Below are 20,691 nucleotides of genomic sequence, written 5' to 3'. Positions count from 1 at the left end.
GTAACCGGAAGTCACTTATAGCTTAATTTTAATAGGCACCACAAATCTAATTGGACTCAATTCGAGCATTTTTATTCTTGACGAGCAGTATTTTATAATCATTAGAAACTGTCAATACTCCTGGTCTTTAAAAAATTGTAAGTCAAGTAAAAACCCCTACAGTCCTCCCCCACCGTATGGCCAACATTGCCTGGCCCTGCATTGCTGTCTGCCGGAGGCTCACGCGAGGTTTGCAAGTCGATCTTTGCCTACTATCGCGATACCTACAAGATGGTTACCTTTTAGAAGAGCATCTGCTGACATATCTGAGTACGATGAGAAAGGGTTAGACAGTTAAGTGGCGGCAGTTTTATTTTATTAAAAATAATACCCATAAGTAGGTGTGTTGGAAGAGAAATAGGCAAAAAGAATAAGTACATGTAATAGATTTAAGGTAAGGTATCCCGCTTTTGGCGGGACAGTCCCAATTTTTAACAATTTGTCCCGTGTCCCGCGGCATTTTTAAAAAGTCCCGACTTTTGGAAAAAATATTTTAAATCTTTTGGACTGCTTTAAAATGCCGTGGGATGTCAAATTGTTAAAAATCGGGACGTAAGGTCACCTAATTTCAGGGACTTTTCTATCTGAAATACTACGTTTGTGTGTATTGACAGAACTTCACAGTTTATAACCTAATGGCAAAGAAGAGAAAAAATTACCTCTCTCCAAAGTTTACATTTGTTAGGCTTGTTGGTTCAGAGAACCCTTTGAAGAGCACACAAAGGTACAGGACAACCCCACCATTCAGGAAAATGTACCATCTTGTATAAAATTTTAGGATGTTCATTAAAAACCCAGATCTGCTTCCTTCCTTTGTTTTCAGGGATGATATGAAGATTGGGATAAGCTATCCAAAAGCAGATTTATAAAATAAAAACGTTGAAATTAAAATAATTACAGATTAAAATACATATTTGGAATTAATTCAAAAGAATACAGTATGTGTATTGTGCAGAACTGGCCATGAGTTGATAGTTGTTTAAGCTAAATTATTGGTACTTTGAGGTTCACAATGCTATTTGCTCTATTTCAAGATCTAACGCTTTATATATTCCATTTTCAGATACTCTCTTAACTTACTGGAATAAAGTATCTCCTCAGGAGCTCATAAACATTCTCATACTTTTAGAGTAAGTTGACATTTTCATGTATATCCCCTTATTTGGGAAGCTTAATTTTTATACATAATAAAACGTTAACCATTTTTCTTGGTTTCAACATCTTATTTGCTAATAATGTAGAAAATTTTGTTAATATAGATGCTGACATTCAGGTTCTTCACATATAGAGAAAAAACATGGTGATAATTGTGATATAGAAAAGCGTAGCCAATAATAGACCATTTTTATGGCCTGGCAGGAGTCTTTTTGTGTTCTGGAAAACTAGAAGTGGCATCAACTGTACTAAATCATTTGGAGCAGATTCTGGCTTAATAGAGCAGCTTAACTTATTGAAATTTATAATTTGTACTATAAAGTAGAGCTGAGTAATTTCATCCACTTCAGAAATGTACAGATATATAGATAGATGATGGATTGATAGATTAATATATATAAAGATATCTCCATTCCAAGGCACTTGGGAAAATCTAGTCTTTTCTAGATAGAAGTGGAAAGTTGTATACAGGGTGTGGTAAAAGTAGTTACAGTTGTGATTACTTGAAACAGTTTATTCTTATATCATTACTTATTAATTATTGTATTATTTTCCATACTAACAACTGTAAACCTACTTTTGCCCCATCCTGTATGGTATGCTGAGCTATTTTAATATTATTTAAGAAAACTATAATAAAAATTAGAATGAAATCTAGCAAACTTAAATAAATAGTAGAGATATATATTATATGTGCATGTCTATCAAACCACAAAGAGGATAATTCATAAATATTAAAGTATTTCAAAAATTTTCAAAAAATAGCAGCAATCAAAACAGCACTTAAGATTAAAAAGAAAATAAACTACTCTAATTATAGTGATATGTTTGCTAATGAAAATATATGATGTTGGGTCAAAAACTATAGGAAGTAGGTAGGTAAGGAAGATGGAGGGAGAGCAGAGAACCTGTTCAGAGTAGATATTAAATAAAAATGGCTATGAATTTATTATTGTTGAAGCTGGTGGGTGCTGGGTATGTAGGAGATTGGTATGCTATCCTCCCTAATTCTGTATGTGTTAGAGATTTTTAGTAATAGAAAGTATTTTAATGTCATTATAAAAAAGCATAGCAATTACTCCAACTTTTAGGGCTTATGAAACTTTTTTTTTTAGGTATTTATAACTATACTAGAGATTTTTTTCTATGATATATTATAGAACATGAAGGATGATTAACATTGATAGGTTTTTTGGGTTGTTAAAATTATACATGAAGATATGGACCTTTTTGATACCAATGTAATTTTAGCAAATTAATGTGGAGAAATATAATATGGCAAGCCCCCAATTAGTTATGTGTATATTTCTATCAAAACATACATTACAATATGAGTTAAGTAATCATTCTTTGTGGCACATACATTTCAAATATTACTTGTTAAATTGCAGAGAATGATAGTACTTTACTAACATGCTACTGTTTTTCTTTCTAGAGTATGTTTGTTTCACTTTAGATACATGGGAAAAAGAAACATAGCAAGGTAATTCCCATAGCATGGCGATTTTCACTTTTTTGTTTTTTTTTTTCCAACAGAGGGCAGTCTTGATCATGCCATGTAAAAGTACATTATTCATTTTGAATTCTCATATAATTTTTATTAATTATTGTATTATTTTCCATACTAACAACTGTAAACCTACTTTTGCACCACCCTGTATGGTATGCTGAGCTATTTTAATATTATTTAAGAAAACTACAATAAAAATCAGAATTGAAATCTAACTTATATAAATTTCATTAACCAATGTTACCCCAGTAAATTCAATACAAATTTTAAAAAGGACAACCCATGATTTATGTATATATCAACTCAAACTTTAAGTTAAACTAATGTTAGCTGATTCATTTAAGTTTTCCAAAGGAAAATGGTTAGCCCTATGTGCAGGGTTTCTGTCCCAATCCTGAAACAGATGCTGTCTTTTCTAAAGGATGTGTGAGGAAGGGCTAGATCCAAGAGAAGGCAGAAATCATAAACTGAGGACAGTTGTAAGGTTTGTATTTTTATCTACAACCTATCAGTACTCACCTCAGTTGCTAAGGTAAACAGAAATTCTAAACAGTGATTGGGATAACATTATAAATGAGCATTTTTTCTTTTTGCTGTTTAAATCTTAGTGAAATAAATAATTTAAACATGTTTCAGGGACTCTAAGGAAACTATTACTTTCTTGTTTCAATGAGATAAATTATAGGGGTAGAGTTTGTAGTCATTAAGGCAACACAAATAGAGTTCATTTTTTAAATGAAGAATTCCATTGCACTTCCAAAAACTGAAGAGGCTGTTTGGATAGGGTTTATAATTGCCGAGTCTCTGGAACTTTCCAATAATGGGTAATTCAGGTGATATTTTCCATTGTCTTTTCCCATCATTTAAAACTGGCATGGTTACTACCACCATGAGCCTTAACAGCTAACATTCTGTTTCCTAGACAAACTATTTTTCTCCTTTTGTTCTTCTATGAACCAGTTGTAATTTTTAATAGAACCTTAATATTAAACAAAAAAATTACAAATTCTTGCAATAGACATGTTTAAAGAGTAAAAATTTCTGGTCCAAGTTAACTCAAGTTTAGAAACATTTGATTGACACTCATTCTTCAACATTCAGGAATCCCCTCCCACATATCTTTTGAACAGCCCTCCTACTAACTTTGCTCTTGCCCTTCCTCATCTCCTGAGAAAAGACTGAATCTTATTAGACTGTTGTCCACTTTATGCTGATGTTTTTGATGAGAAAGAGGGAAGTAAGTAACTCTCTAAATTCCTTAATTATATTCTTATAGTATGAAGTTTTATGAAGTTTTAAATATATATTAAAACTTCATACAATTTCCAGTGATGTCTCATTTAAGCCAACTAATAGGAGAATATTGATCATGGTATTGTATTTATGTGGAAACCTAGTCATATTTTAGGCAGAAAAAAATCTAACATTGAGATATGGTATTAAGAGTACTCCAATTCCTAACTTTAAATTTTATTTTAGGATACAGGATGCCTGGCTGTCAAAACACTTTGGAGTAGACCGAAAATCTCAAACCATGCCAGCTCTTCGAAACAGATCAGGAGTAATGCAGGCCCGGCTTCAGCACCTCAGTAGCCTGGAAAGTTCATTTACACTTAATCACAGTAAGTGAAAATGTGTGTGGGGTCCCCATTTGAAACAGATATGTAATACTATTTTACTTTAAAGAAGTTCTGGTTTAAATAACCAATATGATTGAAAGTTATTTCACAGACAAAATCTATTTGCATATCTGTGTATTTGTATATCATCATTTCATAATATATGTCTATAATAAAATATGCATGGATTTTTCAGCAATTTTAGGTAATGATATTGTTTTTCTTAATTCATTATTAAATCAATTTTTCTCACTGAATTGTTTTTATTTACATTGGATATCCTTCATTACTACTGTTAAACCTTTTTTAAAAAGTAGTTTATTGATTTTTAGAGAGAGAGGAAGGGAGAGAGACAAAAACATCCATGTGAGAGTGCACATTGATCAGCCACTTTCTGCATGGCCCCTACTGGGGATTGAGCCCACAATTCAGGCATGTTCCCTTCACTGTGAATCAAACCAGCAACCTCCCGATGCAAAGCATGACGCCCAACCAACTGAGTCACACTGGTCAGGGCTCTACTGTTAAACTTTAATGCAAATATTAGCATAATAGTATAACATAATAGTGTATGCAATATTTATTTAGAGTTATTGTTCAATGATTTTAAGGGATTACACATGCTGTGCTGAATGAAGAGATTAAAGAACTGTAAATACTTTTTAACAAAAGTGTTCACAAAGGTTGAAGTATTGATAAGGCAAGTAGGGCAAGGAGAGAAATCTTGCCCATCTGGGAAAGCTAGAGGGTTATATAATTGGAAGCTATCGCCCTGAAATGCAAATATTAATAAAAAGAGAAAAACTTACATTTCCATACAGTCCTCTGGAGGATGCAGAGAAGGAAGCCAGCAAAAGTGGCCTGTGATAAAGACTAATAATAAAAACGAATGTCTTGAGCAGATGTGCTCTAAGGAGACAGACTCAAGATATTTTAAAAAATTCAACCTACAGCCTGTATGGCCTAAAATGCCTCCCACATTATTTCCTAGTTACTTTGCCATAGTGCATCACTAAAATCTTGTCTCCAAAGGAGTGGGCACCTAATTTTGTGTGCAGAGCTGTTGATACACAACTCTAAGTAAAAATTGGTAGACTTGATTAACCAAGACTATAATTGATTAAGCAACAAACAGTGAAATTCATTAGGTCTGCAAGTATCCAGAGCCTCCTCTCTTCTTGCTTGTCTTTGAGGTGTTGTTTTTTTTTTGGGGGGGGGGGGTATTCAAAGCTATTATGTTAATCTCTGTGTTCAACAGTTTTAATTTACTTTTTGTTTAATCTTAGGTTCTACAACAACTGAAGCAGACATTTTCCATCAGGCACTTCTAGAAGGCAATACTGCTACTGAAGTTTCTTTAACCGTGTTAGATACCATATCGTTTTTTACCCAGTGCTTCAAGGTAAAAATGAAGAATTAAAATTCAGATGGCATCATTGCAAAGAAAACATTATAACAAAACGTAACCAGTCATAGGAATAAAAGCCTCAGTGAGCACTCAAGAAACTTGGATGACAGTCTGAGTTTGGCTACTGTGTGTCCTTGGGAATTCACCAAGACTCACCTGCCATGCCCAATTGTTTTATTTTTCTGGTTAAAAATAGATCTCTTTCATACTTTTATTAAAATATCCAGTAACTTTTAGCCCAAATCATGATTGAATTGGTTTTCTCAAATGCCTGTTGTGATTAGGTGTCTTTTTAGGTTAGATGATGTCCAGGCAGCCTGGCTGGCTTCCCTAGTCAGGCGCTTAGTGTTTTTTTCTCAGATGTTTGCCTCAGTACAAATCATTATTGCTATCATTAAAAAGAATAAGGCAAAAGCAATGAACTTTCAGGGTTATTAAAGGAGTAAACTGGGCTAGTAGATGTGTTTGAAGAATAAAAAATACATAGCTGTAATGTAATATCAGTGGGAGAACTCAAAAGTGAAAAATTGTGCTTACTTTCACCTGAGTTATATAGATAATTTTTTTTCTTTTCTCCCCCTTCTGTACTTTTCAAGAGGCTCATAAAGGAAAACCGAATTAGATACTAATAAGAAATAGGCTTCAGTATCCCTTTATGAAATATTAAGTTCTCATTAAAATGCAAACCAAATTCATTGTGCCAATAACAGGATATCTGGTCTCAAGGCTTGCATTGTGTTTCTTCCTCTTATTCAGTTGCATCTCATTTATTAATAAACATACCTCTTGGTAGATTTCAGGTACTACCCTAAGTGCTTTATGAATATTAAATCATTTTTTATAGTGGGGCTGGGAGAAATGGGGGTGACTACAAATGGACACCAGGGGTGTTTTTGGGTTGATGGAAATGCTCTAAAACTGGATTATGATGGTTGTACAACTATGTACATTTACTAGAAATAATTGAACCATACACTTAAAAATAAATTTTATGGTATATAAATTATACTCTAATAAACTAAAAAATACAAATATGAACTCACTTTTAGTCTTCATATAGCTTTATGACATAGATACTATTATTATTCCCATTTAAAAATGAGCAAACTGAGGCTCACAGGGAGTTTAATATCATATAGCTGGTCAGTGGCAGACTCAAGATTCAGATCTAGGCCAATTATCAAAGGATCTATACTCCTAACCATATATCATTCTTGGAAATAGACTAAGGAAAGAGCCAGAAAAATCTAACACCGTTCATGGATTCTGGCTGTTGATGTTACCATTAGATTTGTCAAAACTATGAATATTATTTTGTGGATTTTTGTTGTTGTTTTTGGCCAGGTTGTAACCTGCTAGTTTTTTGAGGGATAGGACCGTGGTCGGCAAAGTGTGGCTTGTGAGCCACATGTGGCTCTTTGGCCCCTTGAGTGTGGCTCTTCCACAAAATACCACGGCCTGGGTGAGTCTATTTTAACGAAGTGGCATTAGAAGAAGTTCAAGGTTAAAACATTTGGCTCTCAAAAGAAATTTCAATTGTTGTTATTTGGCTCTGTTGACTAATGAGTTTGCCAACCACTGGGATAGAGAATAGGGCTGGAGAAGTTAACCAATGCTTTTTTGTTTTTTTAAAGGTTCATAAACCAATAGATATCTCTCTACAATTCATTGTTTCATTTATGTCTCTTTACAAGGAACATTTAAACAATTTATATGGTCTGTTCAATTGTGATACTGTTATGACCTCTACTTATAGAGGGGTTAATTTTTCACCAATGATTAAACATATCTTATAGTAAACCTACTTTAAGTTAGATAATATACTTTTAAAATATGATTAATATTTTCCTTAATTCTTACATTATTTAGTCTACCTCAGAAAAATACACTTGTATCCATTTATTTTAAATTTGGCTATTTTAATAGAAATTACTCTTTCCATACTAGTTCTGTATTTGGTGTGTTACATTGGAAAAATATTTTTTTTTCATCTTATGCATAAAATGATGAAAGCAAGTATAGATGAAGTTGATGTAGTATTTTGAGATTTCCAAGTTGAAAGATGACACAGATGTTTTAAACATTTTGTTTTTCTGGAATTTTCAGACATGGATTGATAAACAGGTATTGGGTAAATCATATCTTTCACTCTAAGGAGGGGTAGCATAAACTTTCTGCAAAATATATTTATTTTCATGTTTTTTAGAGTCAACTTTTAAATAATGATGGCCACAACCCATTAATGAAAAAAGTATTTGATATTCATCTTGCTTTTCTTAAAAATGGACAATCTGAGGTATCGCTGAAACATGTATTTGCTTCATTGAGAGCTTTCATCAGTAAGGTAAGGACAAAAGCTTTATAACTAGCTGCTAGTGGGCTTGCTTCATGGCAAGAAAAAAAGGATTATTGTTATGACATCTACAAACCTCAGACACTGAACCCATTAAGTCAGTACAGTAAAACCTCCATATAACAGACTAATTCAGGCGAGGGGGTTTCTGTTAAGTTGAAAGTCTGCTATGTAATCAAGTAGGTTTTCTAAATGCATATGTTAAAAATTTGACAAATTAGTTCACTCGTTTTTACTTAAATAGACATGTCTGTGTAATTAAAATTAAGTATATATGAAAAGTTCTAATTTCACAGAAAAGCTTTCTATATGTATTACTGTAATTTTAAATTTATACTGGATAGGCCTAGTAAATTAATGCATTCACCAGACACCTTGAGTAAACAAATGCATAGGCATGGCTTAGCGAAAGTGGGAACATCTGCCTACAAAACTGCTGCAGAAAGCCACGCCATTCTACAACAGAACCACTTACCATGTGCTATGTGGTGTGATCACATGCTGATTATTCACTGAACATTGATTACGAGCAGTGTGACTCCTGGATTTAAATACTCAGACTATAGTTGTAAATATATTTATTTATGTCGGTAAAATTACTAGTGTTTTTTTCCCCCCAATGTATGGCCTATTCCACTAAAATTTGTTAAAAATAAAGGTGGATTGCCCTGGCCAGTGTGCTCAATGGTTAGAGCATCAGCCCTCAGGCTGAAGGGTTGCGAGTTTGATTCCCAGTCAAGGGCACGTACCTGGGTTGCCATTTTTATCCCTGGCCTGGTCTGGGTGTGTATGGGAGGCAACCAATTGATGTGTCTCTTTCACATGTATGTTTCTCTCTCTTTCTCTCCCCCCCCCACTCTCTCTCTCTCTTTCCCCTATTCCACTCTCTCTAAAAGTCAGTGGAAAAAATATCCTCTAGTGAGGATTAACAAAAAAGAACAACAGTGAATTAATAACAAAAAAATAGCATGTTAATGTAATTATAAGAAAATCTTGGTTAAAAGCATTTTTAAATTAACAGGATATTACCTTTTTTTAAAATTTTTACCTGAACATATTTTTCCCATTGACTTTCTTAGAGAGAGTGGAAGGGAGCGGGGAAGCAGTGAGAGACACTCAGTATAGGGTCAAATGAATGAGCCCTCCCTTTCAATGCTAATTGTATCTGTGGGCTGTAAAATTTTCAGGCTTTACCTCATTTAAAAAAAAACCTCAGGCTAGACTTTTAGGAATAAATATGACTGAAACAGTTAGCAAAGATTTATTTCTGGTCTGCTTCTGATAGCTTTTAAATGTAATAAAAAAAAATCATAAACCAAGATGGAGTTAAAAATTATGGAAAGGCCCGGTTCAGGCCTTCCTCTCTGGTATGTGTAACTTTAACAAGATAAAGAAATTCAATTAATTGATTTGTATAATAGGATAACTAAGCATGGAAAACTTTTTTGTCATCATACTTATTGCATTTAATTGATATAGAGGTTAGGTGGATTTGAAGGTTTTTTTTTAATTGTTATTCTTTAATACAATTTGTGAATAAATAAATAAATGGAAAACTGAGTTCACTATAAGCATCTTATAAGAAACTAGGGGAAAGAGATTTAAAAAATAGTTTATTTAACAATTACTGGATAGGTTGTTATTGGTGTTAGACACTGTGTTGGGGATATGGTCCAGTATTGTGTCAACGCGTGCACACCCTCTCTTTCTCTCTGTAAAAAATCAATAAAATATATTTTAAAAAATTAAAATATAAAAAAATAAGGACTTGGCCGAAACCGGTTTGGCTCAATGGATAGAGCGTCGGCTTGGGGATTGAAGGGCCCCGGGTTCGATTCCGGTCAAGGGCATGTACCTTGGTTGCGGGCACATCCCCAGTGCGGGGTGTGCAAGAGGCAGCTGATCGATGACTCTCTCTCATTGATGTTTCTAGCTCTGTATCTCTCTCCCTTCCTCTCTGTACAAAATCAATAAAATATATATTAAAAAAAAAATAAGGACTTAAAGTAAGGCAGTGGCAGTGGAAATGGAGAGTCAAAGGCAAATATTAGACATGGTAAGGATATAGAATTTATAGGATTTGGTCATCAATTTCGTGATTCTTTAGATTAGGGGTGTCGAACTCAATCAGAGAAGGGGCCAAAATCTAAAATCCAGCCTAAATCGCGGGCCGAATGGTTTACTGAACAGTCATAAACTGACAATGTCATAAACTGACAGCGGAGTGCAGTGATGACAGCGCGGTGCGGGCCACATTGCAAGGCCTGGCGGGCTGGATTTGGCCCGCGGGCCTTGTGTTTGACACATGTGCTTTAGATGGTCATGATGGCTAATATAAAATGTAGAGAAAAGACCAGTTTGGGGGATAAAAGATAATGAGTTCTGTTTTGTGGGTCTGTTGAGTTTAGGGTGCCTCAAGGATATGCAGTTAGAGCTGATAAGATTGACAATTGGATATATAGATCTTTGCTCTGGAGAGAGATCTGAGTTAACTACTAGTAAACTTGAGAAGTCGTCATCCATATATTCATCCATACTATATTTATGGAATACCTTCTATCTGCCCACCACTGTAATAGATACTGGAGATACAATCCTATATAATAAAGAGGTAATATGCAAATTGACCATCACACCCTCACACAAGATGGCCACCCCAGTGTGGTCACAAGATGGCCGGCAAGGGAGGGCAGCTGTGGGTGACCAGGCCTGCAGGGGAGGGCAGTTAGGGGTGACAAAGCTGGCAAGGGAGGGCAGTTAAGGGTGACCAGGCCAGCAGGGGAAGGCAGTTAGGGGTGACTGGGCCAGTTAGGAAGTCACCATTGATGATTTTGGCCATTGCCCACTCAGAGAAGTAATGTGAGTAGAAAATTTAATATAATGAATTAACTACATTACAGCTATGTCCTCTCATACTCCTTTATTTTCATTTCCATACTAGAATATCTTGTCCAGCAAGGTTTGTTTTCATCTGGTGAACCTGTTGGTGAGATTTCCAGGCAGCCAATCAGAAAACATTTATTAAACATTCGTATCTTCACAGTATTGCACTTGGTCTTAATGTGATTAAAAGAAGGTTGAATTATACAACATGGTTTTATATTCAAGATTCCCACGAAGTTATTTTGAAAAGGTTGGCCCTCTAGTTTCACATTCCCTGAAAAGCATCCATTGTGTACCCTGCAGCAGTTTACTCCTTGCTTGCCTAGACATGTAAGCATGAGAGATTATAACAAGCTTGTTATATGAATGTTTTATCTTCCACAAAGCAGACTGAATGCATTCTCAAAGTAACAGCCACTTTTGTACTCTCTATGCCAATATATATCCTTTAAAGTATAGTTGACATACTATATTATATTATTTTCAGGTATATAGCATAGTGATTTACACATTCCTTAGATGTGATCACCACAATAAGCCTCTTAACCATCCGTCACCAAAGTTGTTATGATAATGTTGACTAATTTCCCTATGCAAAATATATCTGATGTTATTTTTATTGATTTGAGAGAGAGAGAGAGAGAGAGGGAGAGGGAGAGGGAGAGGGAGAGGGTTAGAGAGATAGAAACATCAATGAGAATCACCGATTAGCCACCTCCTGCACACCCCCTACTGGCAATCGAGCCTGCAACCCTGGCATGTGCCTGACTGGGGACCTCTTGGTTCATGGGTTGACACTCAGCCACTGAGCAACACTGGCCAGGCTCAAAAATTTATCTTAATTAACACTGTTTACTAGTAAAGGACACATATATGTTTGTGTATCTACACTTCATCTATCCCCCATTTTGTTAAAAGGTCAACTTGCTCAATAGATTCCTAGTATAATTTTCTCAGCATTTGGAAGTTCATAATATAAGAAACTGTTTAAATATAAAGCAGAAGAGTAAGTAATGTAGATTGCCCTTCCCATTTTAAAGGGTCAGATGGAGACTCATCAATCATTCATCATTTCAGTCATTCATTAATTTAGCACATATTATCAAGAGCATACTTATCATTTTTTCCAGATCATGATGAGTTCTTCTCAATCGGTACCATTTATTGTTAGCACCTCACATTTTTGTAATGTCTTGTGTACTGACTTGCGTTGTTTTGTCATTGACACATGCTGGCCTTTGTGTGTTTAACTAGTTCATGTTTTCTAGAGCAGAGCCCTAATCTTAAGTTCATTATGTATCTTCAAGGCACTTAGTATAGATTTAGGTGAGAATATAGTTGGTATTTGATAGTTGATTTATTTTGATGATTGGGTTTTCAGATACTTATTTATGTCTTGTTCTTTAGTTTCCCTCAGCCTTTTTCAAAGGAAGGGTAAACATGTGTGCTGCATTTTGCTATGAGGTTTTAAAGTGCTGCACCTCAAAGATTAGCTCAACCAGGAATGAAGCATCTGCACTTTTGTATCTTCTGATGAGAAACAACTTTGAATACACCAAGAGGAAAACCTTTCTGAGGACACATCTGCAGGTCAGTGAAAACCAAAGCTTGTATTCTTCAATTCAGTCTTTAGCCTCTAGATCAGTGGTTCCCAGTATGAGGCACCACCCCAAAGGGGGCAATTTGATTTTTAAAGGGGGGAAATTTAAGAATGAGTTATTAACAGTGAGTTTTTTGCATTTCTTATGGTTACAGGGGCCTCATATATAGTATAGAAATATATATTGTAACATATTTACACATTTCAGTTCTCTATTATATTTTTTTAAACTTTATTTGCTAATTTTTCATATCACTTTATATATTTTTAAACAATTTCTTAGTGATTTCTTCCTCAGTACTTTAACTGTCCTTTCGTTCTTTTATTTTTCATGGATGCCATGTTCTTTGGCAGCTTGTTTAGACCAAGTTAATGACCTTTAGGCTTCCTCCCTGTGAGTAGGAGTTCCCTTTTTGAATAATAAGAATTATATGTCACGGGGGGGACATCAGGATTTTAGAGATGCTTAGAGGGGGCATGGCCAAAAATAGGTTGGGAACCACTGCTCTAGATCAAGATCTAGAGCTACCCAGTCCAATACAATAGCTGTTAGCCACATGTGGCCATTTAATACTTAAAATGTAACTACTCTGAATTGAGATGTGCCCTAAATTTGGCGTTTGAAGACTAAATACCAAAAAGAGTGAAATGACTCAATTGTTTTATATTTACAATATGTTGAAATGGTATTTTGGATATATTGAGTTAAGTAAACTATGTTAAATTCACCTGTGTCTTTTTACTTTTTTAATTGATTTTTAAGAGAGAGAGACAGGGAGAGGGAGAGAGAGATTGAAACATCCATGAGAGAGATACATGGATTGTCTGCCTCCTGCAAGCCCCCTACTGGGGATGAGCCCAGAACCGCTGCATGTGCCCTGATAGGGAATCAAACCTGTGACCTCTTGGTTCATGGAATGATGCTCCACCAACTGAGCCACACCAACCGGGCTCTTTTTACTTTTTAATGCAACTACTAGACAATTTAAAATTACATGCATGGTTCACTTCATATTTCTATTGGAAAGCACTATTCTAGAGCATAGGTGTTATGAGCTAGACCCTACTTCAGGTTTCAGGACTAGGGTCACACACTGTATGACCTTGAGAAAGTTACTTCCTTAGTATGTCCGTGCCTCAGTTTTTTTATATGTAAAATAGTGGTAAATATTTGTGCCTGCCTCATACAGTTGTTGTGAGGATTAAATGAGATGCTTAAATAACAAACAAGACACTTATTAAATACTATAGGCCTGGTGCACAAAATTTGTGCATCATGGGGGGTGTCCCCTCAGCCTGACCAGTACCCTCTCCAATCTGGAAGCCCTCAGGGGATGTCCTACTGACAGCTATGGGCCTAAGCAGCAGTCTGGCCTCCCTCTGCGGGAGGTGACCGGGTGATCAGGGGAAAGTGCCACCCCCATCACCCCACTGCTGCTGCCACTGCTGGCCACTGCAGCCGCCAAGATGTTTTCATCAACATGGATTCCAGTCCCTTCATCATGAAAAAATGACAACTTTCTTTAGGCATTTTGAATATGTCTCTTTCATAAGATATGACATTTCTTTATTTTTTTTTTTTTTATCCTCACCTGAAGATATGTTTCCATTGATTTTTAGGAAGAGAGAGTGAAAGACAGAGAGAAACATCAGTGTGAGAGGGACACTTCAATTGGTTGCCTCCTGCATGAGCCCTGACCTGGGCTCCGGCCAGGGAGAAGCCTGCAACCTAGGTACATGCCCTTGACCAGAATTGAACCCAGACCTGCGGTGAGCAGGCCAAGGCTCTATCCACTGAGCCAAACCAGCTAGGACATTTCTTAGCCCTTCCAGCAGTGAACCTTCGTTTTTTCCTCCAGAAGTGAGGTGGAAAAACCCTAGATCACCTTCTTGGATTCTTATTACCCAAGTTACCAAGAATACTGAGAGTGGCATACAGGGAGCTTAACCAATGAGCGGTCAGAAAAGGTGTTTCCTCTGCAGCTCATGTGAAGAGGTGGGACTGCCGGTGCTCGTGGGTGGCAGGCCCGCAGAGAACAGGGTTGTTCTCTGTGGGCCTGATCATAGGGCCTGCTCGCCACCACAGCAGCTGGCAGGCCCTGTTGTCTACGGGCCTGCGCCATCCGTGGCTTGCCTCATCGCACATGCAGTCCCCTCATGCCCACCTGTGTGCACAGCCTTCTCCTGAGAAGTTGTAATATTATGGCATCTTGGCTAATTTGCATATTACCTCTTTATATAAATAGACTAGAGGCCCGGTGCATGAAATTCATGCATGGGGGAAGGAGGGGGGTGGTGTCCCTCAGCCTACCCTGCACCCTCTCCAATCTGGGACCCCTTGAGGGATGTTAAACTGCTTGTTTAGACTGGGATCAGGCCTACACGGGCAGTAGGACATCCCTCTCACAATCCAGGACTGCTGGCTCCCAACTGCTCGCCTGATTGCCCCTAACCGCTTCTGCCTGCCAGCCTGATCACCCTCTAACCACTCCCCTGCCAGCCTGATTTATGTCTGACTGCTCCCCTGCCAGCTTGTTTGCCCCCAACTTCCCTCCTCTGCTGGCCTGGTCACCCCTAACTGCCCTCCCCTGCAGGGTTGATAGTCTCCAACTGCCCTCCCTTGCAGGCCTGATGCCTCCCAACTGCCCTCTCCTGCTGTCCATCTTGTGGTGGTCATCTTGTGTCCACATGGGGGCAGGACCTTTGACCACATGGGGGCAGCCATCTTGTGGTTGGAGTGATGGTCAATCTGCATATTACTCTTTTATTAGCTAGGATAGAGGCCTGGTGCACGGGTGGGGGCCAGCTGGTTTGTCCTGAAGGATGTCCTGGATCAGGGTGGGGGTTCCCTTGGGGTGTGGGGCCGCCTAGGCGAGAGGCCTGTGGTAGTTTGCAGGCCAGCCACGCCCCCTGGCAACCCAAGGCGAGGCCCTGGTATCTGGGATTCATTTACCTCCTACAATTGAAACTTTGTAGTCTGGATGGGAGCCAAGCCCCCTGCTCGCTCTGTGGCTGCCGCCATTTCTGTTGGGGTTCATGTATCTTCTATAATTGAAACTTTGTAGCCTTGAGAGGAGGCCTGGGAAGGTGGAAAGCTTGGCTTCCTCTGTTGCCAGGGACAACCCTAGTCTGCTCTCTCCAGCTCCGTGGCTGCCGCCATTTTTCTTGGGATTTACCTTCTATAATTGAAACTTTGTATCCTTGAGTGGAGGCCTAGGTCGGCCAGGGTGTCTGGAAAGCGTGGCTTCCGTTACCAGGGAAACCCAAGCCTCTCAACTATCGATACTCTCCGTGGCTGCAGCCATCTCGGTTGGGGTTAATTTACATACTCACTCTGATTGGCTGGCAGGCATAGCTGGTGGGTGTGGCTTGAGTTGAGTGATGGTTAATTTCCATATTACTCTTTTATTAGGTAGGATTATATAGTAGGTCATAATAGAATTTGTGTGTTTCACATTCCAGCATCACCAGTAAGTAAAACGAGAGGTTTCAAGGTGTAGTGGAAAGAATTAACTTTGGAATTAGACCTACCTTGGCTTAATTGTAGCTCAGTTACTTACTATGTGACCCTAGACAAGGATATCAATCTGTCTTAACTATTTGCCTCATCTGTAAAATGAAGCCAAATATATTTCACCTTGCAGGGCTGTCGGGAGGGATAAAAATAAAGTGTTTGTAGTGCCAGGCACAATGATTGGCATGTAATAGACACTCAGTAAATGATAGTTGTTATTCAACATCTCCATATTCTTCTGCTTATTTAATGAAATTGCTTTGAACAATTGGGACTTCTTAGCTTAGTAGACCTCTTTGTAGTATGGGAAACCTTTGGTTTTTTCACTGCCATGGTGCCATTGCAGTTGTTTATTGGAAATGGGTTATAAATGGGGAAACAGCCATATCAGGTTTTTAAAATTGTCGTCAGTAATGTGGAAGTCCGATTGAAGTGCATTCTTTCTGTAAAAAATCTGCTATGTAGGGGCAAGGTTATATGTAAGGGCCTTTATAATTCATCTTTATATGAGGTGTCATTTGAATACCATCTTTCCCCAAAACATTTCTGCAATTAGTGTGCCAGTATGCCTGAAATTACCCATTAGGGTATATTCTTCTGGGTCAAACCATTAGTTCTCTCAAGTCTATTCAAATGTAAATGAATTAATAAGTATGAATACTTGTAACCATGTTTGGCACATAGTACTCAAAAAAGAGTTAACTAGTATTATTATGATTATGATCTCTTTAATCCTCAGAACATTTCATAACAATATTACAATTAAGAAAGTGAGGAATGGAAGGTTAGATTTTCTAAAGCCCCACAGTGAATAATTGATAAAGTCAAGATTTGCATCTGCAGCAGTTTGATTCTAGAGCCTGCAATCATAGCTCCTGCTTCCCAAGATCAGAGGTAAAGCATCCAGCCATTAACACCTTACCATGAATCATTTAGGCATTCCTCAAAGGGATCCTGAGAGATTAAAAAGCACAACCAAAGGCATTACATGTAGGGCTGTTTTAACTAGGTAGGTGCTAGTCAGAAACAAATAAGGGGGTAGGGGTGGAAGAAAAACGAAACAAAATAAAAGAAACAAAGAAGGGAGCTGAGGTGCTGGAGTTGGAAGTTCAAGACACTAAAATAGACCAATGAAAAGGAATGAGAAATCATAGAAGAAAATGTCATTTATTCCCAACTTGGCCATAGCTGCTACCTACCTAGCAAGCTTGTTCAAAATGGAGACTTGACTCACCGTTCTTTCAGTTCACTATTATGAAACAGTTTTGGATCTATCTGTACCATGAGCTTAGAAAAAATTTTCACATCTAATCAAGAAAAGTCCCAATATATTTCCATAAAATAATTTAAATTCCTCATGTCTGAAGAAAGTAGATTATGGTGGAACTGTGTAGAATCTCTAAAAGAAACATTTCATATGCGTGCTTATGGGCTTATACAATGATGAAAGTAAATAGCATTTGTTCAAAGACAATTGAAAAACAATGTTTGTTCTTTCCCACAGATAATAATTGCTGTAAGTCAGCTGATAGCTGATGTAGCACTAAGCGGAGGATCAAGATTTCAGGAGTCTTTATTCATTATCAATAATTTTGCTAACAGTGACAGACCTATGAAGGTATGTTCTCACTTCAAGTAATAAATTAGAAGCACCTTCACTGTTAGAAAAGTTTACTCTCCTAGAGTTAAACTGTTATTGGGTCCATGATTTACTTTGTTGTTGTTGTTGTTGTTGTTAATCATCACCTGAGGATATTTTTTCCATTGATTTTTCAGAAAGACTGAAAGGGAGGGGGAGAGACAGAGAGAGAAACACCTATGTGAGAGAGACACATAGATTGGTTGTCTCCTTCTCATGCCCTGACTAGGGCCTATGATTGAGCCTGCAACAGAGGCATGTGCCCTTGATCAGAATGAACCTGTGACCCTTCAGTTGGGCCAAAACTTTAACCGGTGAGCAAACTGGCTAGGGCAGGTTCATGACTTTCAGTAAAATAGTGTATAGTCCTAGCCATTTGGGCTCACTGGATAGATTATCGGCCTGTGGGCTGAAGGGTCCCAGGTTTGGTTCTGGTCAAGGGCACATGCCTAAGTTGCAGGCTCAGTCCCCAGTAGGGGGCATGCAGGAGGCAGCCAGTTAATGATTCTCTCTCATCATTAATGCTTCTATCTCTCTCTCCCTCTCCTTTCCTCTCTGAAATCAATAAAAGTATTTTTTTTTAATAGAGGTAGAGAATGTAAGCTTCATTATTCCAGGCTTTGTCTTGTACCCCATTGTATCTCTAGCACCTATAAAACTGCCTGGTACATAGCAGATAATCAATGTTAGTTGAATAAATGGACGATTGACTATACTGTGCATGCAGTATAAATGGTGATGGCTAGTAAGATTTGAATATTTTTCTGGTCATTATTTTTAAACTTACTCTGAATATAAATGGATCCTTTCTTAACAGTCATTAACTATTTACCATATTGATTAATTAAGCACTGAGTTTGAAATTTCACAAAACCTCACTTCTTAGAACAGTTAACAGCTCCTTATAGGAAAGGATCCATTGCCAACAGATGATCTGATCCATTGCCAACAGATGAGAACCTGCACAGAAGGGATTTATTATCTGACTAGAGGCCATGTGCATGAAAATTCATGCACTGGAGGGGGGGTTCCCTCAGTCTGGCCTGCCCCCTCTCACAGTCCGGAAATCCTCAGGGGCAGGAAGTGACCTGGTGATCAGGGTAAGGTGACGCCCCATCACACCTCTGCTGCTGCCACTGCTGGCAGCACAAGCCTCAGCCATCCCTGGGTTCCTGAGCCTCAGGTGGCCCTAGGCAGCTGGGCAGCCACCATCCAAGTCTTGCCTGTGCCTCAGGCCAGTCCTGGGTAGCTGACATCTGAGACTTACACTCAACTTGGGCTGGCCCTGTGCAGCTGGGGGTCTGAGGGGACTGGGGAACTCCAGAGGCAGGGGCAGGCCTGGCCTTGCCATGCGCCTGCCACCCCAGCAGGGCTGAGGGGACTGGGCATCACCATCTTGTGGCTGTGGGCATTGCCATGTTTGAAGGTGGGGCAGTCAATTAACATATTTTCTTCATTGGCTGTGGGCACCACCATCTTTAAGGGTGGGGCAGTCAATTAGCATATTCCCTCCTTATTGGCTGTGTGCATCACCATCTTTGTGATGATGTGAGGATCAATTACTATATTCCCTCTTTATTAGATAGGATTAGTTTTAAGAATCATCTGTTAACTGATTGTGGCTTGCCATAGACAATTTTTTCCTTTTTTTAATTGAATTTATTGGGGTGATATTGGTTAATAAAATTATACAGGTTTCAGGTATATAATTTTACAACATATCATCTGTTTATTGTATTGTGTGTTTATTACCCCAAGTCAAGTCTCTTTCCATCACCATTTATCTCCCCTTTCCATCTTCTACCTCTTCCACAGCCCCCTTTCCTCTAGCAGTCACCGTAATGTTGTCTATGTACATGAGTCTTTCCTTTTTTTTCTTTGTTTAATTCCTTCACCCTTCTCACTCAGCCCCTAAACCTCTCCCCTCTGACAGCTGTCAGTCTGTTCTCTGTATCTATGAGTCTGTCTCATAGTGTTAGTCTATTTTATTCATTAGATTTCTCACATAAGTGAAATCATATGGACTTGTATTTGTCTGATGGCTTATTTCACTTAGCATAATACTCTCCAGGACCATCCACGTTGTTGTAAAAGGTAAGTTTTCCTTCTTTTTTATGACTGAATAGTATTCCATTGTGTAAAAGAACCACTGCTTTTTTATCCACTCATCTACTGATGGCCACTTGGGCTGCTTCCAAATCTTGGCTGTTGTAAATAATGCTGCTATGAGCATAAAGGTGAATATATTATTTTGGATTAGTTTGTCAGGTTTGCCATAGATACTTATTGGCACTCCCAAAGACCCTGAACTACATTCTTCTTTCTTACCTATATGCTTAAAACCTATACCATTGTCAAAATTCATTTGTTGTACAGAAAGCAAGTTCTGATCTTTAGTGCTATATGTGTACAAGGGAAGAGGAATCTTTTGCCAATAAAGAAATTTTTCTCCCAGAGGAATCATCTCCATTCTTGGGAAAGGTCATCTTCCAACATAATTGGACAATATTGTTTAAAATCTGAAAAAAATAAAGCTCACAGTCAGTGTCTTTGATGTTTGGGACATGTAGATCTATGTAGCAAAAAAACATTCCCACAGGAACATTGCTTAGACTGAAGAAAAGGAAAAACAAAACAAAACACTGTCAGGCTGGGAAAGTTTGCTTTCCACCCAGTTCTGCTGGTTCCCCAGGATATAAGTATATATTTCAACTAATCCCATGAATACAAAAACAGCCTCTGTCACTTAGGATCCTTAATTCCATATTATATAAAAGTTAGAAGAGCAACTTTTTCACAGTCATGGGGGTCTGTTTTGGCTTTCTTGATAGGAAATATTTTGCATTGACTGATTTCTTAAATGACTTAGTTTTATTAGTCAGTCACTTATTGATAGTTTATTGGCCAGTCACTGCCAATAAATTTTGTTACAGCAAGGAATGCCTTGCCCCCATAAATGGAATCTTAATAC

General features: G+C 37.8%; 1 protein-coding gene across 2 annotated transcripts in view; it reads left to right on the top strand.

Moving 5' to 3' along the window:
* DOCK11 (dedicator of cytokinesis 11) overlaps positions 1-20,691 on the top strand; it is a 199,089-nt gene that overhangs the window by 137,811 nt on the left and 40,587 nt on the right. For both annotated transcript variants that reach the window (XM_084870353.1, XM_084870352.1), the window contains 7 exons: positions 1,103-1,169; positions 2,630-2,677; positions 4,184-4,326; positions 5,610-5,725; positions 7,938-8,075; positions 12,375-12,557; positions 17,586-17,699. In XM_084870353.1, coding sequence (XP_084726479.1) covers positions 1,103-1,169; positions 2,630-2,677; positions 4,184-4,326; positions 5,610-5,725; positions 7,938-8,075; positions 12,375-12,557; positions 17,586-17,699 — 809 coding nt within the window. The remainder of the gene's footprint in view (positions 1-1,102; positions 1,170-2,629; positions 2,678-4,183; positions 4,327-5,609; positions 5,726-7,937; positions 8,076-12,374; positions 12,558-17,585; positions 17,700-20,691) is intronic.

The sequence above is a fragment of the Pipistrellus hanaki genome (genome assembly GCF_964339955.1).
Source record: "Pipistrellus hanaki genome assembly, chromosome: X".
Classification (NCBI taxonomy): domain Eukaryota; kingdom Metazoa; phylum Chordata; class Mammalia; order Chiroptera; family Vespertilionidae; genus Pipistrellus; species Pipistrellus hanaki.
This window is presented reverse-complemented; position numbering and strand designations above follow the sequence as displayed.